We start from the raw sequence: 24682 nt of genomic DNA on the forward strand, positions 1-24682 counted from the left end.
CAGGACCACAGCCACCCCCCTCCCCTGCCCTGTGCCTGCCAGAGGCAGGGCAGTCACCTCCTATTCAAGAGAAAAATTCATCTCAGTCTTGTTTTTTAATGTTTTCAGTAAAACCAAAGCATTTCAGAGTTCACACTCTTGCCCGTGGCGCTCGTGGCACGAGGGGCAAGGAATTGAAATCATCTCTAAAGAGGGGATGACCCAAACAAACCTAGTCAAGGGAGAAAAAGGGAAGAGCAGGGAGTGAGATTATTTCTTCAGGGGGGTGAAAGCTTCAGCAGAGAGCTTTGGAGGGGACCAGAGCAAGGGATGGTGATGGGGAGTTGCTGATCCTTCCCTTCGGTACAGGCTGCGTGTGTGTGAGGGCAAACCCTCCCTGCTGCCCTCCCTGCTGCCCCCAAGGCTGGCTCTGAGCTGCCAGAGGCTGCAGGGGTTGGAGCTCACAGCTCAGCCTCTGCCAGCACCCCCCTCTCTGCTGGGAGCTAAAAGGAGCCACCTCCAAGGTGACCTTTGGGAAGATGCCACAAGGGAACCAGGGAGTTGCCAGCGGATGGGGCTGAGGGCAGCTGCGGGGCCAGTGCCCTCATGGCCACCTCACACCACAGCCTGTGCCAGGAGCAGCCCAGAAAATGGTGGCTGCCCCATCCCTGGAAGTGTCCAAGGATAGACTGGATGGGGATCAGAGAAACTGGGACAGTGGAAGTGTCCCTGCCCATGGAACCCATGGAATGAGATGGGCTTTGAGGTCACACACAGAATCACAGAATCATGAGGTTGGAAGAGACCTCTAAGATCATCAAGTCCAACCCATGCCCTAACACCTCAACCAGACCTTCCAAGCCAAGCTGTTCCGTGATTCCATGATTATGACACACAAACACAAACAGCCCTGGCAGAGAGGAGCCTGGACAATGTCCCTGCACTGCTGCCCCTTCCCTCCAGCAGAGTCCCCAGGACCCAGCCAGGATGAGGTGACACCCATGGCAGTGGGCGCAGACACAGCAAGGGACCAGAGGGACGGCAGCTTTGGAGGCTCCAGCTGTATGAACAGCAGAGCTAGTTTAAAAAAAATTCATTTCCAGGCAGCGAGAAACTACATTTGGAGGGAAAAGAGTTTCCAACAAAGTCAAAAATTGAAACCACTTCATACCCAGTGACACCGTTTGCAGGCCAATTAACCCACGGAAAAGAATTATTGCTGCAGTGGCACCGCTTCACTTGGGAAACAGAGCACTTTGTACTTATGGAATCTCTTCCTCCTCTCCTCTCTAGACCCACGTTGACTTGGTGAGTTCCAGGAGGTTGCCCAGCTCTTGCAGCTGACCCCAGAGCCAGCAGGGACACATGGGGCCGGGAGTTCAGCCAGCAGCTCCTCTGCCCTCTGGGCAGCCCTCAGTAAAAGCCCTTCACGCGTTTGTTGTCGGGGTCGAACGGGGATTTGGTGTGAGCTCGGGCCGGGAAGGTCACTCCCATCCGCTCCAGCTCGTAGCTGCCACTCTTCACAAAATCCAGGGAAACCTGCGAGGCAGAGCCATGGAAAACCCCTGTAGGGTGCCAGCATCCCAGTTCCATCCCTGGGCAAGCTCCCAGCCACCCCACACATCTGCTCACTGCAGAAAACCCAGCTCTGCCATCCCCAGAGGACGTGGGGGAAGGAGGAAGAGAATTGTTAAAAGCACCCTGTTAAAAAAAAAAATGCAGTGTTTGAAAATTTTAGGTTTCTTTTTTTTCCCCTGTGGAGGTATATGATGGAAAGGGAAAAGGAAAAGGGAAAAGAACAGAGATGGGAGAGGGAGAGGGAGAGGGAGAGGGAGAGGGAGAGGGAGAGGGAGAGGGAGAGGGAGAGGGAGAGGGAAAAGGGACAGGGAAAAGGAAAACAGAGAGGGGAAAAGGAAAAGGAAGAGGGGAAAAGGAAAAGGAAGAGGGGAAAAGGAAAAGAGAGAGGGGAAAAGTAAAAGAGAGAGAAAAAGGAGGAACATTCATCCCTGGGAAAAAAGGGTGTTCCCAGGGGTACCTGGCCCACAGAGCCACTTGCCTTGAGACTCTTGCAGGATGAAAAGCCAAGGCAAGCAAGAGCAGGAATCACAGCACACACACAGCTCTTGGCTGGCACAGAGAAGGTCCCTGGAGATGTCACCCCAACCTCTGTCCCCACAGCACGCTGCTTAATGAGGGCACCTGACTGATTATCCAGGAGTCTCCCAGGGTTAATTAAAATCTCACCCTCCTCCTATTGCCCACTGCTCCCTACAACATAAGTGAATTTGCTACTGCAATTAAATATTTGGTTGCAATTAACACCCGAGGCAGCACTTGAGCCGTGGCCGCTCCTCTCACAGTGACGGTGACAGTGCCACCACCTTTGGCACCAATCCCTCACCCTCCAGCCTGCACAGGGAAGCACGGGGGATCTGCTGTCCCATCTGCCAGCCCAGGGGACAGCAGAGGGTTTGTGCCACCCACCGGGGGTCTGCACTCACCGGGCCCCCTGCAGGGTCTCGGATGTAGCCGTAGGCGATGGTTTTGTCGATGGCAAATCCAAAATCTGCCCGGCGGATGTGGCCGACCACCTCCCCGTCCCTCCAGACCGCCTCCAGGCCGAACATGGGCACCTTCCTGCAAGGCAAGGGCAGAGCTGCCACAGCACAGCCCCTCCGTGGGGAAACGTAACGTTTAAGGAATTTAGAGATTTTAGAGGAGCTAAGATTTTAGTTAGAGATGAGCCTTACTAGAGTTAATTAAAATAAATGAGTAGGCCTTGATGAAGTTAAGAGTTAGTAGTTAAATGATAATTGATTGCTTGTCAGCACAATGTTTAGTTAGCTGGGTTTATAATGAAGAATACACAAACTGACAAAGAGCTTTTAGGAACATAAGACAATTGTGGGCCTCCTCTGTTCTGAAAACAATTGAAGACAAGGAATGGGAGTTCTACCAAGAGTTCATTTGTCATATTTACATTGAAAAGGCAGAAAGGTCAGAACAAGGAAGACTTCATTTACTTCCTCATTTTGGGACCCCTCCCCATGGAAGGGACACCGACCCACTACAAGGAACAAACCACACAGGCTGAATGGCTTTTGGAGTGATTAGCATAGGAAGCGGGGAATGGGATGTACGAAAATGATGTGGTACTCACTGCTGTGTGGTACTCACTGCTGTGTGGTACTCACTCCTCTGTGGTACTCAGTGCTGTGTGGTACTCACTCCTCTGTGGTACTCACTACTCTGTGGTACTCACTGTTCTATGGTACTCACTGCTGTGTGGTACTCACTCCTCTGTGGTACTCACTCCTCTGTGGTACTCACTGCTCCATGGTACTCACTCCTGTGTGGTACTCACTGCTGTGTGGTACTCACTGCTGTGTGGTACTCACTGCTCTGTGGTACTCACTCCTCTGTGGTACTCACTGCTGTGTGGTACTCACTGTCCTGTGGTACTCACTGTCCTGTGGTACTCACTGCTCTGTGGTACTCACTCCTCCATGGTACTCACTGCTCTGTGGTACTCACTCCTCTGTGGTAAAGCAGACGAGGCGGCGGAAGATGCCCTTGGCTTTCTGAGCCTCCACAGCCTCCCGGCCCAGGAAGGGGATGCTGGACTTGAGCTTGCAGGTGAAGGCCAGGCCCGCTTCTAGTGGGGTGTCATCGGGGCGCAGGTCTGCGTGCCAGTGCCTGTACCCTGCAGGGAGCAATCAGGGCTCACCCACTGACCTGCCACAGCAGCAGGACCAAACACCCCCTGCCCCCGGACACCCCCTGCCCTTCCCTCACTTGGATAAAACACCCCGCAGAGGAGCCCACCCAGGGCAGTTCTCAGCCTTCTGAGACACCTCCAGCCACACTGACCCACCCTGAAGCTGAGGAAAAGCTCCTTGCCCTCATCCCCCCTCAGAGGAAAAGCAGAGAGTGCAGCTGAGAGGAGAAGGAGGACCTTTCTCGATGCTGAGGCTGTCGATGGCTCTGTAGCCGGCGTTGGCGATGCCGTGCCGGGCTCCTGCCTGCATCACTGCCCGATAAACCTTCACACAGTCAGCCCTGGGCACGTGCAGCTCCCAGCCCATCTCGCCCACGAACGACAACCTCATGGCCCGGACCTGCAAAGGCGAGAGGGCAAAATCCCTGTGGCTGTGCAGGCTGGCAGAGGCCACACGCTGCCGTGCCAGGGGAAAAGCCAGCTTTGCCTGGGAGCCTTGAGGTGGAAGGCAGTTCTGTGCTCTCCTTTCTTGCACAAAGACAGGCTCAGAGTGGATTTCTAAGCCTGGCACTTCAAACCCAGCTACCATCAGTGCCAATGGACAGAGGTGGCTGCTGCAGCATCCTCTGGCTATGGACTCCAGGGTTGGGGTGAGATGTGATGCTCCAGCTCCAGCCAAGCTTTTGTCTCCCTCTGCTGATCCACTGAGACAGGGAAGATGGTCCCCAGCAGGACTGTTCTGCTTTTGGGGTGCTTCATCACCGCTGTCCCTTCCCCAGGGATGTTCCCTTCTTGGACCCCAAGGCTCCTGGGCAGGGGCTGAGCACGGTGTCCTGCCCCATATCCCACTCCCACCAGGAACTGCTCAGGGTTCCCCATGGAGGCTGTGTCCCAAAGCTCTGCTGTCACATTAGCTCCACACCAAATGCAAGCAGCTCCAAGGAGGAATGAGCAGATCAGCACAGGGGACTCAGTGCTTCTCCAGAGAAGCCTCATTCCCGGGGATGGAGCCTGGCTGCAGTCCCAGGGAACAGCCTGCCCTGCCTGTGTTCCACCAGCTCCTCACCCAGGCACCCTCCTGCTGTCCCTCTGCACCAGCCTCCATCCCCAAAGCTTTCCAGGCCAGCTGGGACCAGCCCAGCTCAGGCACCTTCCCTGGAGACAGCCCTTGAGTCTGAGCTGCCTTTCCCTCTGATCCATCCCATTGTGTTCCTCCACTTCCTCCTCCACAAAACCCCTCGGGTTCATCCCTTTGGGTACACATCCACTGCAGACACAGAGCTGGGTTTGGGAGAGAGATTAACTCCAGAGTTCCGCTCTGGGTTGTGATCTGTCCTGCTAACAAAGCTGTTCCCACTCAGAACACACGTCCAGGCTGTTCTGGTGGCCTTGGGCTGGCCTGGCCGTGCTGGCTCTGGCTGTGCTTGGGGCAGAAGCTGCATTTTGCCATTTGCTGAGCTCTTGCTCCAAGCAGAGCCGGTGCCAGCTGTGCTCCCTAATCCCGGGGACAAATGCAAGCAGACACCAGCAGCTGCTGGCAAAGCAGGCAGAAATGCCCGAGGGCTGCCCGGGCTCTGTGCTGCCAGCATGGCACAGCTGAGAGCCCAGATCCACTCCTGCTTCCCCTAGCACCAAAATCACACCTCAAGCAGAGTTTAAAGCAGCTTGTAAGAAGCCTTAACCTCTGCAATAGGAGTGGGGAGGAGGAAGGAACACTTAGGATGGGGAATTTATTTTGAGGCTCCTCAGGAGCCCTGCTCTGACCCCATGCCAGGCACAAAGGCTGGCACTCCTTTCCCCAGGAGCACAAGGGGCTCAGAGAAGCCTTTTCCTCCACACAAAGGTGTCATCTAATTAGGGAACAGCCTGAGAAGAGGCTGCTGCAAGCCAGCTTCCATCTTCCTTGCGGCAGGAGATGCTCCGGGGATTGACAGGCAACTTCCCGGCTCATTAACCCCGTCTGCGACTGCAGCTAAAGTGCTTTTTACAATCAAGAGCAAGTTACTCCTGGGAGAAACTTCCTCTCAAAGCACCAGTGCTCCAGGGGAATGAGCATCCCAGCGAGAGCAGTGCCCCACAGAAAACAGGTAACCCGGGGAAATTGGGGTGCCAGAGATCAGCTCAGCACGGGCAGGGATTGGGGTTACCCCATGTGTGTGAACCCCAGGCAGGATTCACATCCCACCACGGAGGGGAATGCTAAGGGCTGGACTCAGCAGCTCTGCTGGATTCCCACAGGAACAGCTCTTCCAGCTGGAGCTGTGAAATAACATCCATTCCTGGGTTTTTGTGCAGCAATTCAAAAGCATTCTAGGTACTGTAGAAAATGAAAACCTGAATTTTCCTGTCTCCAGCAGTGAGATTCAAAGGGGGACCTTTCTCTGCTGTTCCATACAATAAGAGACTCTATATATAAACTCACAAACCAATCCATAATTTCCAGAGTCATTAACTCTGCTGGAACTCTCCTTTGACTCCAGCTAATTTTGTTCAACTACTGAGTTAATGCAGGAAAATCTCGGTGATAACTTTTTTAAGATGCTGGGTTCAGTTTAATCCCCCTGGAAGGTGGTACTATCAGCAAAGGCTTCAGCCTGCTGCCCTGAGATATCCTCCCACTCTAATTCCAGCGTGGGCTGCAGTTCCTGGTGTTCATTGTCCAGTGGGACAAAGGAGACCTCCTGAAGGGTGGCCCTGGCAGCAGGGCCCACACCCCTCAGGCAGGAGAGCTTTTCTCTGTCCATCAGGGAATTTACACTCCAAAGGATCCACAAAACTCCTGCCAGCTCAATCTTCCTTGAAGGACCAGATTATTTATAACAAACTTGAAGTGCAATGCAAATAAACTCATCACACCCGTGGAGACAGGAACATTTCTACACCTTTCTTAGGGCATAAGCAAATTATTACAAGATGATATCAGCCTGCTACAGGCTGACAAGGGAGGGTGTGGGGAGGATTAATGGAGACTAAAATCCAGCACTTTGGACAACCTGCACCAGTGGATTGGCTCTGAAATCCCCCAAGGCTTCCAAGGGACACTGAACTCGCTGTGGGTTGAGCTGTTGGGCACCCAAAGCCCAGGGTGCATTGATGGCAATGGTTTGGAGATTAATCTGACTTGGGCAAAATCTGTACCTTGGTTAAGAGGTACCTGTACCTCCTTAAGGCCTGGCCAGGCTGCTGTTCACAAATCAAGAGGCTCTAATTTGATTTAGCAGCAATCTCTTCAGCAGGCAGCTGCAGTCGAATTAAAGCCATTTTAATTCTGAATGAAAAGTGACCGCACGTGGCTTAACCCAATTTCCTTAACATCCAGCCTGCTGCAGCTCCTGGCTCTCCTGCTGCCTTTTATGAGATTTACTGCTTCACCTTCACCTCCTTCATCCCCCACCAGGCTCCAGCCTGAGAGCCAGAGCAAGTCCAGGGCAAGTCCTGGGTCCCTCCTCCCAGCCTTCCCATGGAAAGGAGCAGGTACAAATTCCACCCTGTCTTCAAAATGTTTTTGCAACCACAGGAATATTTCACATGAGATTAACACTGAGAAACCAGAGTTTCCCCAAGAAACCTTGCTAAAGCTTTTCCCTGATACCCAAAGTTGCCAGCAGCAGGTTTTCTCCTTTGAGAAGAATGACACTCTGTGGTCACCAACTCTTCTATTTGGGGTGTTAAAGCTCAGTCAACAGCTTCAGGGCACATGTGAGCCCTTAGGCTGGGCAGAAGCAGGGTGATCTGTGCCTGTACAGGCAGCTTAGGGCTGTCAGGCTTCTCCTGAGATCCAACAGCAGCTCCCAGGCTGCCCAGTCCTACTGCCAGTACCTGACGAGCTTTGCATGAAATTGTCCCTGGCTTTTTATGAGGAGGGGGAAATGGAAAGTGTCTGGAGTGTCAGGTAGATCTCATCACTGGCGCTCTCCCTAATCCATGGAGATGTCTCTTGTTCCTCTGGCATCACTGCAAGGCCATGAGTCAGCCTGTCCCTTCCCCAGGCTCTGTGGTGTGACACCGCTGGGAGGGCTGGGAGAGCTGGATGGCACCTGCCAGGCAGTCAGGGAGGAAAAAACCCTTTTCTCACTCTGGGTTTTGGCCTTTTCCTACAAAAACCACAACAAAACCTCTCTGCAACAAAGAGGCAGACACATTCCTAACAGAGGGAGAGGGAACAGGGTGCCCAGAGCAGCTGTGGCTGCCCCTGGATCCCTGGAAGTGTTCCAGGCCAGGCTGGATGAGGCTTGGAGCAGCCTGGGACAGTGGAAGGTGTCCCTGCCCATGGCAGGGGGTGGAACAAAATGAGCTTTCAGGTTCCTTCCAAGCCAAACCAGGGATTCTGTGCTTGGCTGGTAGGTGCACAGAGCCCAGAGCTCTCTGGGCAGCTTCAAGAGTGGTCCCTTCCTACCTGGCATCCTGCAGCCGTGGTGATTTTGTGTGTGGAGAAGGGGAAGGCCTCGTTGCTGAGGTCGGTGTCCAGCACTTCTTGGAGGACAGCACGGCTGTGGGGAAACAGCAAAGTGGGCACAGTGAGGGCACTCAGCTGCCAGCCTGCCCTCAGGGTTATCCCCAAAACTTGCTCCCTCATCTTGCTGGCAAGACAGAGTTCTCTGTCCAAAGGGAAGCTCAGGTGGCTGATGTGCAATGCTGTGAGAGCCTCAAAAGAAATTTCAGTTCCATGGGAAGTGGAGCAATACCCCAACCACATCAGTGTTTGGTGTCGTGGGGCTCTCACACCTACCCCTGCCCAGCACAGGGACCTGCACCTGAGGCAAACCTCCCTCCATCCCTGCATACATCCTCCCATACCTGCATCCCTCCCTGCATGTCTCCATCCATCCCTGCATCCCTCCCTCCATCCCTGCATCCCTCCCTCCATCCCTGCATGTCTCCATCCATCCCTGCATCCCTCCCTCCATCCCTGCATGTCTCCATCCATCCCTGCATCCCTCCTTCTATCCCTCCCTCCATCCCTGCACCTCTCCCTCCATCCCTGCATCCCTTAATCCCTCCTTCCATCCCTGTATCCCTCCTTCCATCCCTCCTTCCATCCTTACATCTCTCATTCTACCCCTGCATCCCTGCACTTCTCCCTCCATCCCTGCATCCCTCTTTTCATCCCTGCATCCCTTCTTTCATCCCTGCATCCCTCCTTCTACCCCTCCCTGCATCCCTGCATCCCTCCCTCCATCCCTACATCTCTCCACCCCTCCCTCCCTCCCTCCCTCCCTCCATCTCTGCATCCCTCCCTCCATCCCTCCACGGCCAGGTTGCAGGGAGGGCTGCACACTGCTGACCTCAGGGGACCCTGGATGCTCATCATGCCCAGCTCCTCCGAGCAGTCGAGGAGTTTGCACTGGAATTTCCTGTCCTGCAGCACGGTGGTGATGTGGGACCAGTTGTGCTGAGCCACAGCCCCGCCGATAGCCAGGTAGTAGCCATCCCCTGGAACACAGCCCCGGGCAGCCTTTCAGGGCTCAGAGGGCTGGGCTGGGCTGGTTCTGCTCGGAAAGAGCCTGAAGTGCAGCCCTGAGCCTCTCACAGCCCTGCCTGGGGACTGCCAATAAAAAGGGGGTTAAAGAGTTGTGGGATTGGGGAAGGCTTTGGGGCTCTGCTTTGTGTGGGGCACAGCACAGTGAAAACCAAGTGACATTAACAGTGGGAGTGTGTGTGAGCATCACAGGGGAAAAACTCCTGAGGACAAGAGCAAAAGCATCTGCACTTTTGTCCCAGCACAGAACAGACCCTGAAGTGTGGAGGGAGCTACAGGTGGGAGCAGGGAATGCTGCAGTGACCAGCCCATAACCACTACAGTACAATTCCTACACGGAATTGCACCGTATGCAGGGAAGAATTTCATCTCCTCAGCAATCCTGGGTGGAAAAATCCCCAGGGATGGTGTTTGAGAGCTGATTAATATGTAATCAATCTTCCCTCTGTCTTTCCTGCCACTACGAAATTGCTCTCTGGTATTCTGTCATAATGATAATAAGTGCAGCCACCTACTGTAATTGGAAAAATAGACTTTGCTGTGATTAAACACCTCCAGTGCCCGACAAAGCCTGCAGCTCTGCCAGCCACTTCCCACCCTGCTTCCCGTGCCAGTGTCCCAGACAGGAGGGAAAAAGGATCTTCCCACATGGAGGGAAAAATCACAGACACCTCGTGCTGCTGGGACAAACATGGTGAGACTGCCCTGTGGCACAGTGGGGTGAGATTGCTCTGTGGCACACCTGAAGGTGGCAGAGCAGAGTGACGCTGCCCCATGGCACACCTGAAGGTGACACAACAGAATGAGATTACCTCGTGGCACACCTGAAGGTGGCAGAGCAGGGTGACACTGCCCCGTGGCACACCTGAAGGTGACACAGAGTGGTGACACTGCCCCATGGCACACCTGAAGGTGGCAGAGCAGGGTGACACTGCCCCGTGGCACACCTGAAGGTGACACAGAGTGGTGACACTGCCCCATGGCACACCTGAAGGTGATGCAGTGGGGTGAAATTGCTCTGTGGCACACCTGAAGGTGACACAGCGGGGTGAGACTGCCCTGTGGCACAGTGTGGTGAAATTGCCCTGTGACACACCTGAAGGTGACCCAGCATGGGGACAGGGCTCTGTGGCCACCCAGTGCACACGCTGTGCCTGGCCAGAGCCCAGCTCAGCATCCTCTCCTCACTGCCTAATGCCATTCCTGCCCCCAGGGCTGCTCTGCCGCCTTCCAGTCCCCCTTAATTGCAGCTGATAAAGGCTGGGACAGAGGTCAGAGCCGCCAGCCGGGGCTGGACAAACCCAATAACAGCGATGAGCCCGGGGACAGGGCCATAATCGGGTTTTACAGGCACAGAAGGATAGAGGTGGAAAAAGCCAGGTGGCTCCATTAGGAAAATGCAATCAGCCCTGTGCCTGCAGCCCCTCCAGCGTGGCAGGGAGGGAGGAGATGCTGTAACAAACCTGCCCAGGACTGGAAAACTCTCTGTGTGCATTGACACGGCTGAAAATTCAACTGGGAATTCAACTATGGGGGGGTGAAGAACACAATCAGAGCTCCCCCCTCCAGCATCCCCGGGTTTTACCTTCAAAAGCGGGGGCCAGGGGGGAGCCTGGGGCCCCGGGGCTGATCCTGCTGACTGTCAGGTCACTCTCCACGCCACCTTGCTGGTTCAGCATGCAGGTGTACACGGTGGAGCCTGCAGGGGACATGGGCACCGCTGCCCATCAGCCAGCCTGGCACGGAGCCGCGGGGCACAGGGAGCTGGGCAGCACCAAAACTGTCCTCATCATTAAATCACCCATCCTGGCTTTGCCCTGACCGACCCTGGGTGTCCCAGCACCAGCAGGGGGAAAGGAATGATGCTTTTTTCCCTTTCCTTTTTTTCCCTTTTCCCTTTCCCTTTTTTCCCTTTCCCTTTTTTCCCTTTTCCCTTTCTCTTTTTTCCCTTTTCCCTTTCCCTTTTTTCCCTTTTCCCTTTCCCTTTTCTTCTCCAGCTCATCCCAGTGAGGACCTAAAGTTGCATCCTTGGAAATGCCCAAAGCTGCTTCCCAGCCTCGGAAAAGGGGACAACAAACCACAGCTGGTGAGGGTTGTGCTTGATTTACTCCAGCACCCATCGCACCTCCAGATGTGAGGCACAGCTGGAGCCAGAGGGAAACCTCCCTCCTTTATCCTGACCTCAGAGCACTGTGTGAACGAGGCAGAACCCAGACTGTGGTGAGGACAGGGAGAGCAGCCTCTTCCCAAACCCTCTGCAAAGGCAGCACCGAGAGGAACAGCCAGTTTGGGTTCCTGTGGGTTGTTTTGGGGTGAGATTTCCCCAGCAAAACGAGGAGCTGAGGCTGTACCTGGAGCTTTGCTCACATCAGCACTGAACAGCCAGTCGGCTGCTTTCGTAGCTTCAGGGCCAACCAGGTAGAATTTCCCAAAATAAGACATGTCAAAGAGAGCCAGGGCGTTCCTGCACGTTAAACATTCCTTCTTGATCTGCAATGAAAGCAAACACGGCGCTGAGGCTGAGCCTTGCTCTCAGCCCACAAAGGGAAACACAAATTAAACCACTTATGCAATGGGAAATGATACCAGGACACTCGCCTGGTGCCTTTAAGGGCTTCAAAATCTTCCTGAAAGAATCAGGTGTTTGTGGAGCCAGCCTGAGTGCTTGATCCCATTCCTCACCTCGCTAACTCAGTGACAGTTATCATCAATAACGCCCAAATTTTACCAAATTGGATTTTTTCCCCCAAGCTGCTCTCAACACTTTAGGACAGCAGCAGTATAATTCTCCCCTGAGGTTTCTGAGCACGGGCTACACATTTCTCCTCATATTTTTGGGACATTTTTCGCTGTTTCGGAGCGTCCCCTCCCTCCGAGCATCACCCAGAGCAGCGTTGGGGCACAGGATCTGCTGCCTCCAAGTGCCCCAGCTCCCCAGGAGTTTTGGCAGGGCTGGAGGGGCTGTCAGCCCCACTCACGATGTGGTGGTGAGGGGGGAAGTCGAAGGTGTACTCGTCCCCCAGCAGGCGGTTGTAGGTGTAGTCCCTGTGGCGCTGGCGGCCGTAGGCGCCGTAGTAATCGTAATCCAGGACCTGGGGGAGAGGTGGGGCAGGGAGGAAGAGGATGTGAGGCCGAAGCCAAAAGACTCCTTGTCATATTCACCCCGCTCCTGGAGAGATGGTTTTGGTGGTGGGTCCCCACCCTGGCATCCCTGATGGCCACAGGGATGGGTTCTCACCCCAAAATCCCTGTCCATGGGGATGGATCCTCCCTCCCACATCCCAGCCCATGGGATGGGTCCTAGCAGAGCATCCCTTGTCACAGTGATGGATCCCCATCCCAACATCCCTGCCCACAATGATGGATCCCCATCCCAAAATCCCTGCCCTCAGTGATGGCTCCCCATCCCAAAATCCCTGCCCATGGTGATGGATCCCCATCCCAAAATCCCTGCCCTCAGTGTCGGATCCCCATCCCAAAATCCCTGCCCTTGGTGATGGATCCCCATCCCAACATCCCTGCCCACAATGATGGATCCCCATCCCAACATCCCTGACAATGGGATTATGGGTCCTACCAGAGCATCCCTGCCCATGGGGATGAGTCCACAGCATCCCTGCCCATGGGGATGGATCCCCATCCCAAAATCCCTGTCCACAATGATGGATCCCCATCCCAACATCCCTGCCCTCAGTGATGGATCCAGACACCAACATCCCTACCTTGAGTAATGGATCCCCATCCCAACATCCCTGCCCATGATGATGGATCCCCATCCCAACATCCCTGTCATGATGAGGGGTCCCCACCCCAAAATCCCTGCCCTCGGTGATGGATCCCCATCCATCCCTGCTCATGGTGATGGGTCCTACCACAGCTGGTCTCTCCAGGCTGAAGACCCCCCAAAACCCCAGCTGTTCTTACCGGGGCTGCTCCCCCAGGGCTGAACCAGCCGGGTCTCTCCCAGCCGTGCCTCTCCTGGAAAACACAGCCCTGGCGCAGCAGCTCCTACACAGAAGAAATGGGAACAGCTTTTTTTCAAAAAGCCCTTTCGCAGCACTCAGGCTGCCCTCCTCGGGTGAACATGTGGGCTCAAGACCAGACTTGTGACCCCTTGGTTTGGCTATCAAAAGCCAAAATCAGCCCTGCAGTTTGTCTTGTAACACAGTGTCAAACCTAAGAATTGCCTGATTTTTGTCCCTCTCAGAAAAGATATTTTCCTCAAGGGTGGTCAAAGGGCAGAGAGCCACAGCCCAGCTGTGCACCCCACCAAAACCTGCCCTAGGGTACCCAAATTACTGACCAAGAGATGCTACATGCAGACAGCAAGATTCCCCACCGTGTTTACAGAGTAATTATATAACAACTTCTAATATTTATACAGCAACCTTCTCACTCCTCCTCTGTGCTCTCAGGAAAACCTCTCTGCACGCAATTAATTAGGGATCCATTAAGACATTTTTGTTTGGAGCCTTAGTTTGGGAAAGAATAGATTTTGTTGAACATCTCGGAAATCATTCAGTGCCTATTTATAAAACACAGCACATGTTCTGGAGCTGCATGGATAAATACCAGCCTGTCAGTCAAGTGGGCATCGCCTATTAGACGTGCTATTAAAAAATAAATTGCATCCTCAGTGACAGAAAACAACTGAGCTGTCAACCAAACACCGGGGGATGGTGGGCAGGGGTGTCTGTTTTACTGCTTGAGCCTCTGCCCTCCAGCTGGAAGAGGAATGGTGTGATGTCAATCAGAGAGAAGCAGGAATGGGCTTGGGAAATGTGGCTTTGCCAGGCCTGGGGCTGGGGCTGGCAGTGGGATGAGGCTCTGGTGCTGAGTCCTGCTGAGTTTCTCCTGGGATCTGGGGGGTTCTGAGCTGCTGGTGCAGCAAAGTGCTGGGAATTGGGTTTTTCTCTCAAGTGCTGCATCTTGAGAGTGGTCACCTATGGATATTTGTGTGAATAAGGGGCTGGAGGAGGAGGGAGCCCTGGCTGGTGGCTCCAGGGAGCAAAATCACTTAGGGAGTGCTGGCAAAACCACCTCCACAGAGGCACATCCCTCTTCCCACACCCCTCCACATTGAGAGATCTTGTTTTGGGGAGAAACTGGTGCTAAACTGTGAGCAGGGGAAGGAGATTCCTGTGAGCATTCAGCACCCTCAGCCCTCTCAGCTGCCCCTGGGATGGACTCAGCCTCGGAGCTCTCCTCTCCCCTTTCCCCTTGCCCAGTGATCACCACCAGGTTCTCAATCCACATCTGCTGAGTTAAAGATGGGAATGCTGAGGCTCTCTACCATTAAACCACCCACGGCCCCAGAAATCCACACAGCGAGCTTTGGGGTCAGGCAGCCCAGAGGCTTTGGGGAACCTCCCAGCTGCAGCCAGCCCTGGTGAGCTCCTTTTTGCTGCTGGCAGGGCCAGCCCAGGCCGTGTCCTCACCTCGTGCAGGGGATCCTTCCTCACGTTGCGCCCTGCCAGGGGCTCGTCGTGGGGGAAGACGACGGAATAGTTCTTGGCGTAGGACTCGTGGCTGCGCTCCCGGATCCAGCGGTTGTCGTCGGTCAGGGAGTGGTGAAACCTCCTGGAAGGCAAGGAGATGGCAGCAGCTGGGTGAGCCCACCAGCTCACCTTCTTGGCCAGAGCCAGGTGTGGATGCTGCTGCTGCTGGGAAATTGCTGTTCCTGCTCCAGTTTTGGGGGTAGGAGCACAGGAGCCAAGCAGGGCTCAGAGCTGAACGTGGGAGCTGCAGCCCCCACTGAGCTCCCAGCCCCACCCCAGAGCAGAAGACAGCCCTGCTGAGAAGGGGAAATAGGAAAAAAAAAAAGAAACTTGAGGTTAATCTTGCCCCGCTTCAATATGGGACCAGCCTCAGGGCACACCGGGGTTTAAACACAGCCCTGATGAGGGACATTCCTTATATTTCTCACTCAATTCTCCCCAGGCTGAAATATAAATAAACCCCAAAATATCTTAAATTCATTTGAAGTATTTTCACATTCCAAACAGAAAATCTCCTTGAAGGAATGTGCCAGCTCAGCCCACGGCCAGGTTGTTAATCCCAGAGACCTGTAAGTCACTGGGAGCAGCCTTGGGCACAAGTGGCACCTTTCCCAGGGTTGCAGAAAGGGAGCCAGGCAGGGATGAAAGACAAAAATGCCATTTCTAGGGACGTTTAAAATGGTACTTTCAGCTTCCCTCCTGGCTGACTGGGTGCAGAGGAGAGGCAGGGCATGGGGCTGAGCCCTGCAAGGAATACAAGTGATGCTCCCCAAGAGCTGGGAGAGCAGCTGCCTCTTCTGCTGGCAGAAGGTGACACATGGCATGTCACCAGCACCTCTGGCTGCCCCATCAGCCCCAGCCCCTTCACCAAGAGCTGAATTTTTGACAGCAGCAAGCGGGCAACAGCTGCCAGATGAAATATTTACAAGCAAATGTTCTGAGAGGATAAATATTGAAATGTATGGAAAAGGGAGTTATTTAAAGAGGAGCTGGGTAATTGTCACCAAAAGGAAGGGATGGGACTGGCAGCTTGATGACAGGGCACATGGGACATGGGAGATGTTTGTGTGGAAAGCCCCTGGCTGCCCTGAGCAGGGCTGGGGTCCCTGGGGGTCAGGGGGGCTGTGCTGGTGCCAACCCAGTGCCCAGCCTGGGATTTCTCCATCTCTCCATTCCCATCCCGAGCCCAGCTGGTGGAAGGGGGCAGCTGGAGGCATCTCCCCCATCTCTGCAGGCCCCTCGACTCCCACAGCCCAAGCCAGCGTGGCATTTACCAGCTTGGCCAATAAAGCAACGTGAGGTTTTCAAAGCTTTGTCCCTGACAAGGTGGTTGCTGTCACTACAGCCCTGTAAGAAAGGCCAGACCCAATCAAAGACAATCAAGCAAGTCAAAAGCAATTACTGAGCCAACATCTGCACGGTCACAACTCCCAGCCCGGGTGGTGCTGCAGAGGGGGGGCCGAGCTAATCTTTGTGCTGCTGAAATCATCCCCCTGATTATTAACTTAGAGGATTAGGCACGGTACTAATTGAACAACAAAACCCAAACATAATTACCCCGTCCTTCCCCACCAGCACCATCTCCTTGTGCCTGCTGGAAGCTGTTTGTGTGGGAGTGGACGAGGCAAAGGACAGAAACCCCACGTGCACATTCATTAAAGCCACTGTTGTAATTGATCCCAGCTCCTTGGAGGGACACACACGCTGCCTGGACAGCCCTGGAAGCATCCCCAAGGAGCAGCAGGGGTCAGGGATGCCCGTGTGGAGGCAGCTGGGGCAGTGGGGGTGACTTGCCTGATGTCGTAGCCGTACATGTCCTTCTCCGGCCGGCCGTGGATGATCCAGTGAGCCAATTCCCTGCCACAGCCACCTCCCAGCATCATCCCTGGGGAACAGGGCAGGATGCAGACGGGGCCAGGAGGCCAAACAGGGCTGTGGAGTGCCAGGATCCCCCTGGGATCCCATGCCAGCAGGGGATGACCCTCTCAGGTCTCTCTTACCGGCGCTGTTGAAGCCACAGCCGAGGAAGAACCCTCGGACTTCAGGAGCTTCTCCCATCAGTGGTTTGTGGTCAGCTGTGAATGACTCTGGAAAACAGAGAGGGGCTGTGCCAGCGAGGCCAGGACAGGGGGATCACACACTTTGGGGGTACATCACACACTTTTCAAACGGGTTTCCTGCAGCCTCCCACGCTAACCTCGTCCTGCTCCCAGAGAGGCAGAACTGGACCAACACCAAGCGCTGCCCAGCACAGGTTTTTGGAGTTAGACTGAAAATCTGGGAAGCAAAATGAATTGCCCAAGAGAAGGTGAATGAGGCACTGTGAGGGCTCTATTTTCCTCCCCAGCCCCCCAGTCAAGGGGGTTGCACTGATCTGTTTGTTGCCATTTTAACATCTGGGCCCTATTTCCTTACAGTGCATTCTACCTTTGTCCATTCCTGCTGGGAAATTCCCTGACTTTGAGCCACTTGGTTCAGCTGAGGGAGGCCTGGGCATGTCTCTCTCCTGCAGCCAGTGCTATTCCACTGGGCCATCAGCCATGGAAATCCCTCTACAAATCCTCACCAGGGAGAACAGCAAAGCTCCTGACAGAGGTGTGCAATCCTCCTCCCTGTCTGATGGTGCTCCATCCATCCATCCATGTAAAAGGAGAGAGGGAAAACCGAGTTCATTGGGGTCTTTTTCCACTTAGCAATGCCCAGTTTGTTTCCCCTGATCCCACTGCTCCAGAGAAGGCAGGAGCAGAGCCAGAATACTTCCACTGTCACCAGAGCAGCTCCTCACATGCCAAAATCCCTGGACAGCTATTCCAGGCTACAAACTCAGGGAGTTAATGGAGCAACAGCCGAAGCACCTCCCCTGGCAGCACTTTGCCCTGGGATGGGTGGCGAGGGCTCCTTGGCACAGTGACCACAGCAGAGGGGACAAAACCTTTGCCTTTGCTTCAGCCCAGCCCAGCCACAGGCCACTGGTTTTAATCGAGAAAGAGAAAAGGAGGAGAGCTGAGCCTTGGAAAATGACATTATTGCACGAGAAAGAGGAGGCATTCATCTACCAGCAGCCAGTTCTGCTCTGCTCACGCCACAGTGCAATCAAACCACTGGACCCAGGGCCAAGGTCTTCACCTGGTACAAGTCGTGTTTGATCTGCTGCAGGGCACAAGACCTGCCCTACTTTCCCCTCACACAACCCAAAGAGTTTCCCTTTAAGTGCCTCAGCAAAAAGGGCTTTTATTATTGCTGGGTTTTTTTTATTTATTTATTATAAATTGATTTCTTAGTGTATAGTGGATTTGAAGGCCAAACCAAGAGTGCAAGGCTTGGGCTCAATATCAGGTGCCTCCTGCAGCTGCCACTTCAGGGATGGCTTTAACTCTACACCAGAGATGTAAATGTGGGTAAATCTAACGTCACTAGACCAGGAGCATGTAGTAAAATTAATTATAGAAGATAACATTTGGTAAAATAACAGCCACTGCTTAAAAACATCTGCCCCTTAATTTTCCACTCCAGTGGCCACAACATTAGCTGGAGATGCACTCACTACCAGACTAAACCAAGGCAGTCAGCTCCCCAGGGAAATGGCTTTAAACTGAAAGAGGGACAATTGAGATGATAAGAAATCGATAAGATGATAAGAAATTATAAGGTAGAAGTCAAGGGTGGGGAGGCCCTGGCACAGGCTGCCCAGAGGTGTTCAAGGCAAGGTTGGACAGGGCTTGGAGCAACCTGGGATGGTGAAAGGTGTCCCTGCCCACGGCAATGGAGCTGGAATTAGATAATCTTTGAAGATCCCTTCCAAGCCAAACCATTCTGTGAGTCTCTGAATGTGTGATCCTATTCCTCCACCCAGGCTAGGCCTGGAATGCCACCCCTTGGAAGATGCCACCACTGCAGCCAGACCAGCAGCACTTTCTCTGCATGCAGAGAGTTTTTCTTCTCCCCAGGTTATAAAGTTTCCCTTTTCCTCCAGCAAGATCTTCAGAGAAATCCAGCCACCACGGTGCCACCACAGTGGTCACCACAGCCACGTTACCTGGCCCACAGACAGTGGATTTAATTCCTGTTTTCTCCAGAACTGGCACTCTGTTGACAGCACCTTCAATATGTTGCATGAAAACATCCCAGTCCAGGTCAAAGAGGCCAAAAGCAAATTTTTCAGATACCTAAAGAGGAGAAACAAGAATCAGGGCATGGAACAGAGGATGGCTGATTGTGTGAGACCACCTCATCTCTGGCAGCCTTGAAGAAAAACAGAGGTTGCATTGAATCTCTGGGATTTGGGGGTTTTATTGAACAACCCAGACAAACATAAAGTCTGAATTCAGGATAGAGGGATGGGCACAGGGGCTTCTGGCTCTCCTGTTGCCTCTGCACTGCATATCTGTGCCACGGACAGCCCCAAAGGGGAGATGCTCCCCTTGCTTTCCCCACCAGCCACCAGAGGTTGGTGCCTGCAGAATGAGGGGGCTGTGCACTCCTCCGAGGTGGCTTCCCTAAAAACCTGCCTTGTTTCCCCCAGAAAACCTCCTGGCTGCACTCACCTCCTCCCAGAAGATGGGGTTTGACTCATATCCACCCACGGAAAGGGCATCGCCTTGGAGACGGAGATAGATCGAGGCGTCGTGATCACGAACGTTTGGCATGTTCTGAAACACGGGGAGGGGGAGTGCAGGGTCAGAGGAGGCCATGGGGACACCCCTAGAGCACCCAGAAATGTCCAGAGCACGAGGTGGGCACCTGCAGCAGTGACATGTCAAGGGTGGGACACAAAGTGGCTCCGTGCGTGCCCCCTCAGCTCTGAAATTTGGGCACCCCAAGAGGAAAGCACCCAGCTCAGCTCCAGCTAACTTGGCCGAATCATGGGCAGAGCAGCTTGCACAGACAGCTGAGCAGCACCCAGGGGTGCCCTGGGGACGGGGAGCAGCCCCTGTGGTTGATCCTAGCTCAGGAATCATCCCTCCTCTGCCAGCCGCCTCTGCAGGAGGATGCAGCAGCTGGAGGCGCAGGCAGCGGTGCAGGAAGAATCAGGGATTTGTTCTCGTGAATAATGGATGGGGAAACATTTAGATAACACTGAAGAATCGGTGTAGGGCCTGCTGCAGCCCGTGTTGACAAGAGGAATGAAGTGGATTGAACAAGAGGCACGAGGGCTGCGAGCTGCAGCCTCTCCTCGAGGACAGAAATGCAATCGTGGACCACGGCACTTTGTACAATGAGTGCAAGGCCAGGCACAGACTGTGTCAGCAGGATGGAAACTAATTAATGTGTCACCCTCAGTGCACTGGGGCCTGAGAGGATGAAGGCTCCTTCAAATCCCAAGTGATTCTCCACAGCCAGATGGCAGGAACAGATTTATAGGGGCGGTCTAGGAATGCTTGCAGAGCTACACCTCTGCCTGCCAGCTATGGGGCTAGCTCAGAAAGGTCTGGGATCTTTGTGGATGCTGCTATCACACACCAAACACAGAGATCTTGAGGAAAAAAAATACCCTGCCAGTTGTAACCTCGTTAAATATTAAATATGACTCTGCTCAAGGCGGTCTGACAGCCCTGCTGAGGGTGTACACTCCCCTAAGAGCACAGCTTGGCAGGAATGAGGAGGCTCCACAGGTCTGGGGGTCCCTGGAAGGGGCAGGGGTCTTTCTGCCTCTCCAGCCCTGTCCCCCAGGGTGGAGCAGCTGAGCTGCAGCCGTGCAGGACTGACCTGGATGCCCTCGATGCGCTCGGTCACCACGTAGGCGTGGTGCATGGCCACCAGCGGCACCTGCACGCCCGCCAGCCGGCCCAGGGCCCGTGCCCACACTCCTGCAGGGACAACAACCCCGTGCTGAGCTCCTCCCCGTCCCCCACAGCCCCAGACAGCTGCAGGGGACATGGGCTGATGCAGACTTTCCTCCTCACAGGAGCTGTGCCACCCCTGCCCCTGTGCCACCCCTGCCCCTGTGCCCTGCCCCCTGTACCTGCACAGTTCACCACGCAGGGAGTCTGGATGGTCCCGTGGGCTGTCTCCACTGCGTGCACCCTCTTCACCCCAAAATCATCAGTTCTCACCTGGATGCCCGTGACTGGGCAGTTCTCGATGATCTGGTGGCACAGGAAAGGGGGGCAGAGTCACAGCAGGGTCACCAGGGCAGGGGGACAACCTGCCTCACCTGACATGCAGCCCCCAAATCTGGGAAAAGTGAACCTAAGCAGCGTTCTGAGTGCCTTGTGTTGCTCCTAAAGGTCTTTTTTCCTCCCTCTATTTTCCCTGGATCTCATGGCTTCTGCCAGCTTTGTCACTGTCACCCAACCAAGAGGACAACACCCTTCCTGGGAACAACCCAAATCTGCAGGAGCAGCTCTGCCCTGGTGGGAAAGCAGAAGGTGAGGAAGGCAGAGGATGAAAACAGGAGGCATTAATGAGTAAATTCCTAATTAAGAACTACCGTAGCGCCCCTGGCAGTCGCTGCCCTGGCCAGAGTTGAGCAGGTGCCAGCGGGGTCCATGGTGCCATCCTTGGGGACGTACAGGGTGCCATACAGGTCATCAATGTTCATCAGAGGGTACAGCTCCTTGGTCTGGGACGGGCTCAGCACGTGGGACTCCACACCATACACCTTCCCCAGCTGCCAGGGGACAGGAAAATCGGGAGCTCGGGTGAGGAACAAAAGCTTTGGTCACCACTTGCTGCTGAAGGAGGAGGAGGAGGAGGAGAACCCCAAAACATTTATCTCCCAAACCCTAAATCCAGCATGGGGTGATGCTCAGATTTCAGGGACTATGACTCTGGTATTGAATTCAAGCTGGAAAAACGATGCTGCACAATGGGGGGAACGATGCTACCGCTATTTAAACCATCAAAAATCCAAGGATGGGTTTAATTTTGCCAACTTTGGAGGAGCTTGACGTGTTTTGGATGCCTTACACAAGTCAGGAGTGGGCAGGCAGTGAGGGATGGGACATTCAGAGAGCTGGGGGCTCCACAAACCCCCCCACTCCTGCAGCCCACCCTGCTGGGGGTGCATCCCTACCGACATGAGCCTCTTGTACTCATCCAGGCGCTGTTTGTTGGAGGCGATGAAGAGCCCCCCGTTCTCCACCCAGCCCGTGTGCAGCCCCGTCTCGGCCGGCAGATCCCGGCTGACCACATCCCTCGTGTGTGCCAGCAGCTCCACTTCCACATCGCTGGGACGCAGCTGCCACAGGAGACCTGCGTGGGGACAGATGCTCTGTCACCTCCCCACGGCCCCCGTGTGTCCCCCGTGTGCGTGTCACCCTGCGGGGCTCGTGCTCCATCTCGTGGATTTGAGGGAATGCTACAAAAACCATCGGGTTTTGTTCTCTTTGGGCGTTAAATGAATGGGGGGAAAGGGGTTATGGAGTGGATGAGCCATGAAAGTGTGAAAAAAAAACCCCACACTTCCCCTTTCTGCCTGAGCTGAAGGTCCACTTCCAGCCTACACCTGAGGGTCAAAATGGTCACAGCCCTCTCCTCCTCCTGCCCACCCTGCCCCTCACCCCGACCACGGCACAGTGCTGCCCATGGCTGCCAGGGCCATTCCCAAAATCCTGACCTGGGGAACCACCTGAGCGCTGTGGCAGGGGCTCTGCATTGTCTCCTTGGGGCTCCATCCCCTGGAAGCCCTCAAATCCTCACCCAGGCACAAAACCTTCAGCCTCACCCTCTCTCCAGCTTATATATTCTACCTCCCTGCCATAGAAAAGTGGCTTTTAAAAGAGGGTGGAAACTGTACAAATAAATTGTTTTCTTTTCCTGCCGCCACATACATCTTGGCGAAGGGCGAAAAAAGGGAATTTAGGGGACGTTTAAAAAAATATCAGAAGGAAAAGCAGAAATTCTCAGCGTTTACAGCCAGAACTCCCCCAACACATACAGACACAGCCCATCCCAAACCGTGAGCACCCACCAAGCCGTGCCCAGCACTCACCCGCCGTGTGCCAGGTGGTGCCCGAGGTCAGGCGGTCCCTCTCGAGCAGCAGCACGTCGCTCAGCCCCATTTTGGCCAGGTGATAGGTGGTCTGGCAGCCCAGGCTGCCGCCCCCCACCACCACCACCTGCGCCGAGGCCGGGGGGGCCCGGCTGGGCTGGTCACTCCCGGGACCCTCCTCCTGCAGCGTCTTCTGGTACGGGACACTCTTCTTGGCCGTGGGGCCCGAGGTGCTGCTGAAGGGCTGGGGGCTTCTCCAGGGGGCTGGCAGGCGGCGGGGGACCCGCCAGGCACGGCTCAGGTAGGACATGGCCACCTGCACATCCCAAAACACCTCGCTGGGTCCCAAAGCCCCTCTGCTCCCCTCACCGAGACAGGTGCTAAAATCAGTTATTGCCAAGTGAGAGCGTGGGAGCTTGGAATGGTGCCTCTATCTTTTTGAAATGTCCATTTGAAGGGATATTATGAAACATCACACACTAACAGTGGTCCCTAACAAGGCAAACATCTCAGTGAGCTGCACCCATGTGTTGGCGTTTTGTCATTCAGCTTTTCCATGTAGAAGAGTCACAGGCATAGAAATGGGATGAAAACACTCAGTTTTGACCCAACACTGCTGTCAGTCTTGTCTTGTACACACACCCACCCCTGACTGCCCAAAACGTGTGTTTTTAACCCATAATTGGGGTCTCTGCCAAAGTCAAACACCTCAGTGAGCTGCACCCAGGTTTTGGTGTTTTGTCATTCAGCTTTTCCAGGTAGAAGAGTCACAGGCATAGAAATGGGATGAAAACACTCAGTTCTGACCCAACAGCGCTTTCAGTCTTGTCTCATACACACACCCACTCCTGACTGCCCAAAACACGTGTTTTTAACCAGGAATTAGGGGTCTCTGGGTGCTGTACAGAGGTTGAGCAAACCCTGGGGCACATCCTGGGATCCCTTTCCAGCAGGGAAATGGGATCCCTGCTGTGCAAACACCCGCCCTTAAAAAGGGGGCTTGGGAATTCCCATGGCACCCTGTGCTCGCTCATGCCTCAAAAACCACTTTTTTTTTTTTTTTCCCCTCCCACTGGAATTCAGGAGCTGTTTGGCCACAGAGAAGGTGCCAGGTTTGCTCTGGATCAGAAGGTGGGGCAATGGCTGCTGGGGGACAACCAGGGACAGGTCCTGCCTGTGGACACTGAACCCCTGTGCAGGTCCTGGCTGAGAACACAGCTCGGGATCTACTCCTGGCACAAGATTTAGGGTGCACACAAAGGGTGTAGTGGGGCCAACACAAACCCCCCAAAACAAGGCACAGGCCATGAGCAGGGTGTGCCTTGGGGATCAGCCCCCTGACACCCCCTGCTTGCTGCCACGTCCCCCCAGTGTCCCCCCAAGCTTCAGAGTCCCCCATGGAATCCCACAGCACACTCCCACCACTCACCAGCAAGGCTTTCTCCGGGCTGGCTCTCCCTGCCGGGATGTGCTGGGGCCCCTGCCTTCCTCTGATGCTCTCCTCCTCCTCCTCCTCCTCCTCTTCCGTCCCCTTGGCCCCTGCTGCAAAAAATATTAACCAGCACTTGGAGTCGAGCAGAGCCAGCCTGAGCGAACAGAAAACAGAGACTTACCTCCTTGTTCTCCTCCTCGTGGCTCTGCTGCTTCCCAGGCAAGACAAAAAGAGTCTGGCAGAGTGGAGAAATTCAAAACAGGGAGGAAAATGCTGCTTTTCTCCCTGGCAGAGAACAAACAGCCCAGCTGGGGCCACAGGGACTCGCAGCCTCCCGGGCTGGCTGGAGCTGTCAGCTGGATGCCAGAGAGCAAACACGGCGAGGAAAAGGCACCATCTGACCCTCCTGCTGCAGTTCCCAGTGGCTCCAGTCAAAGAACAGAGATAAAATTAATTTACATCTCTCCTAAGCCACAGCCGGGCTCGAAGTGAAGGTGGCAACACCAAAAAAAAAAAAAAAAAAAAATTAAGTTGGGTAGAAAAATAAGTTGGGTAGAAAAATAAGGTTTGATTTCAATCTGTAAACTTGAAGGTTTGTTGTTCCTTCAGCTCAGGGCTCAGCCCTGGAATTAGGGCCTGTTTG

At 54.4% G+C, this 24682-nt stretch overlaps 1 protein-coding gene across 2 annotated transcripts; it reads right to left on the reverse strand.

Moving 5' to 3' along the window:
- Nucleotides 1-76: 76 nt before the first annotated feature.
- Nucleotides 77-24489, reverse strand: SARDH (sarcosine dehydrogenase). Of its 2 annotated transcripts, XM_072936684.1 has the most exons (22): nucleotides 24221-24489; nucleotides 24037-24149; nucleotides 22608-22923; nucleotides 21690-21868; nucleotides 21105-21284; nucleotides 20637-20760; nucleotides 20381-20481; nucleotides 19219-19323; nucleotides 18711-18840; nucleotides 16675-16761; nucleotides 16469-16559; nucleotides 14615-14756; nucleotides 13101-13184; nucleotides 12155-12268; nucleotides 11528-11666; nucleotides 10762-10875; nucleotides 8983-9130; nucleotides 8094-8187; nucleotides 3935-4097; nucleotides 3514-3682; nucleotides 2481-2616; nucleotides 77-1518 (listed from the first exon to the last, which is right to left on the reverse strand). In XM_072936684.1, the coding sequence occupies exons 3-22, from the start codon at nucleotides 22915-22917 to the stop codon at nucleotides 1393-1395; spliced, it is 2736 nt and encodes a 911-aa protein (XP_072792785.1). In that variant the 5' UTR covers nucleotides 22918-22923; nucleotides 24037-24149; nucleotides 24221-24489; the 3' UTR covers nucleotides 77-1392. The 2 variants fall into 2 exon arrangements, with proteins under 2 accessions (XP_072792785.1, XP_041575621.2); XM_041719687.2 differs by having other exon boundaries at nucleotides 24037-24489.
- Between the last annotated feature and the right edge of the window lie 193 nt (nucleotides 24490-24682).

The sequence above is a fragment of the Taeniopygia guttata genome, chromosome 17, assembly GCF_048771995.1.
Source record: "Taeniopygia guttata chromosome 17, bTaeGut7.mat, whole genome shotgun sequence".
NCBI lineage: Eukaryota > Metazoa > Chordata > Aves > Passeriformes > Estrildidae > Taeniopygia > Taeniopygia guttata.

Coding starts and splice junctions, on each gene's coding strand:
- SARDH (XM_072936684.1), bottom strand. CDS start 22,917: ATGTCCTACCTGAGCCGTGCCTGGCGGGTCCCCCGCCGCCTGCCAGCC. Junction 21,869..22,607: donor CACCACCTGGCACACGGCGG/GTGAGTGCTGGG, acceptor GTCCCCACGCAG/GTCTCCTGTGGCAGCTGCGT. Junction 11,667..12,154: donor TCCCCCCTCACCACCACATC/GTGAGTGGGGCT, acceptor CTTTCATTGCAG/ATCAAGAAGGAATGTTTAAC.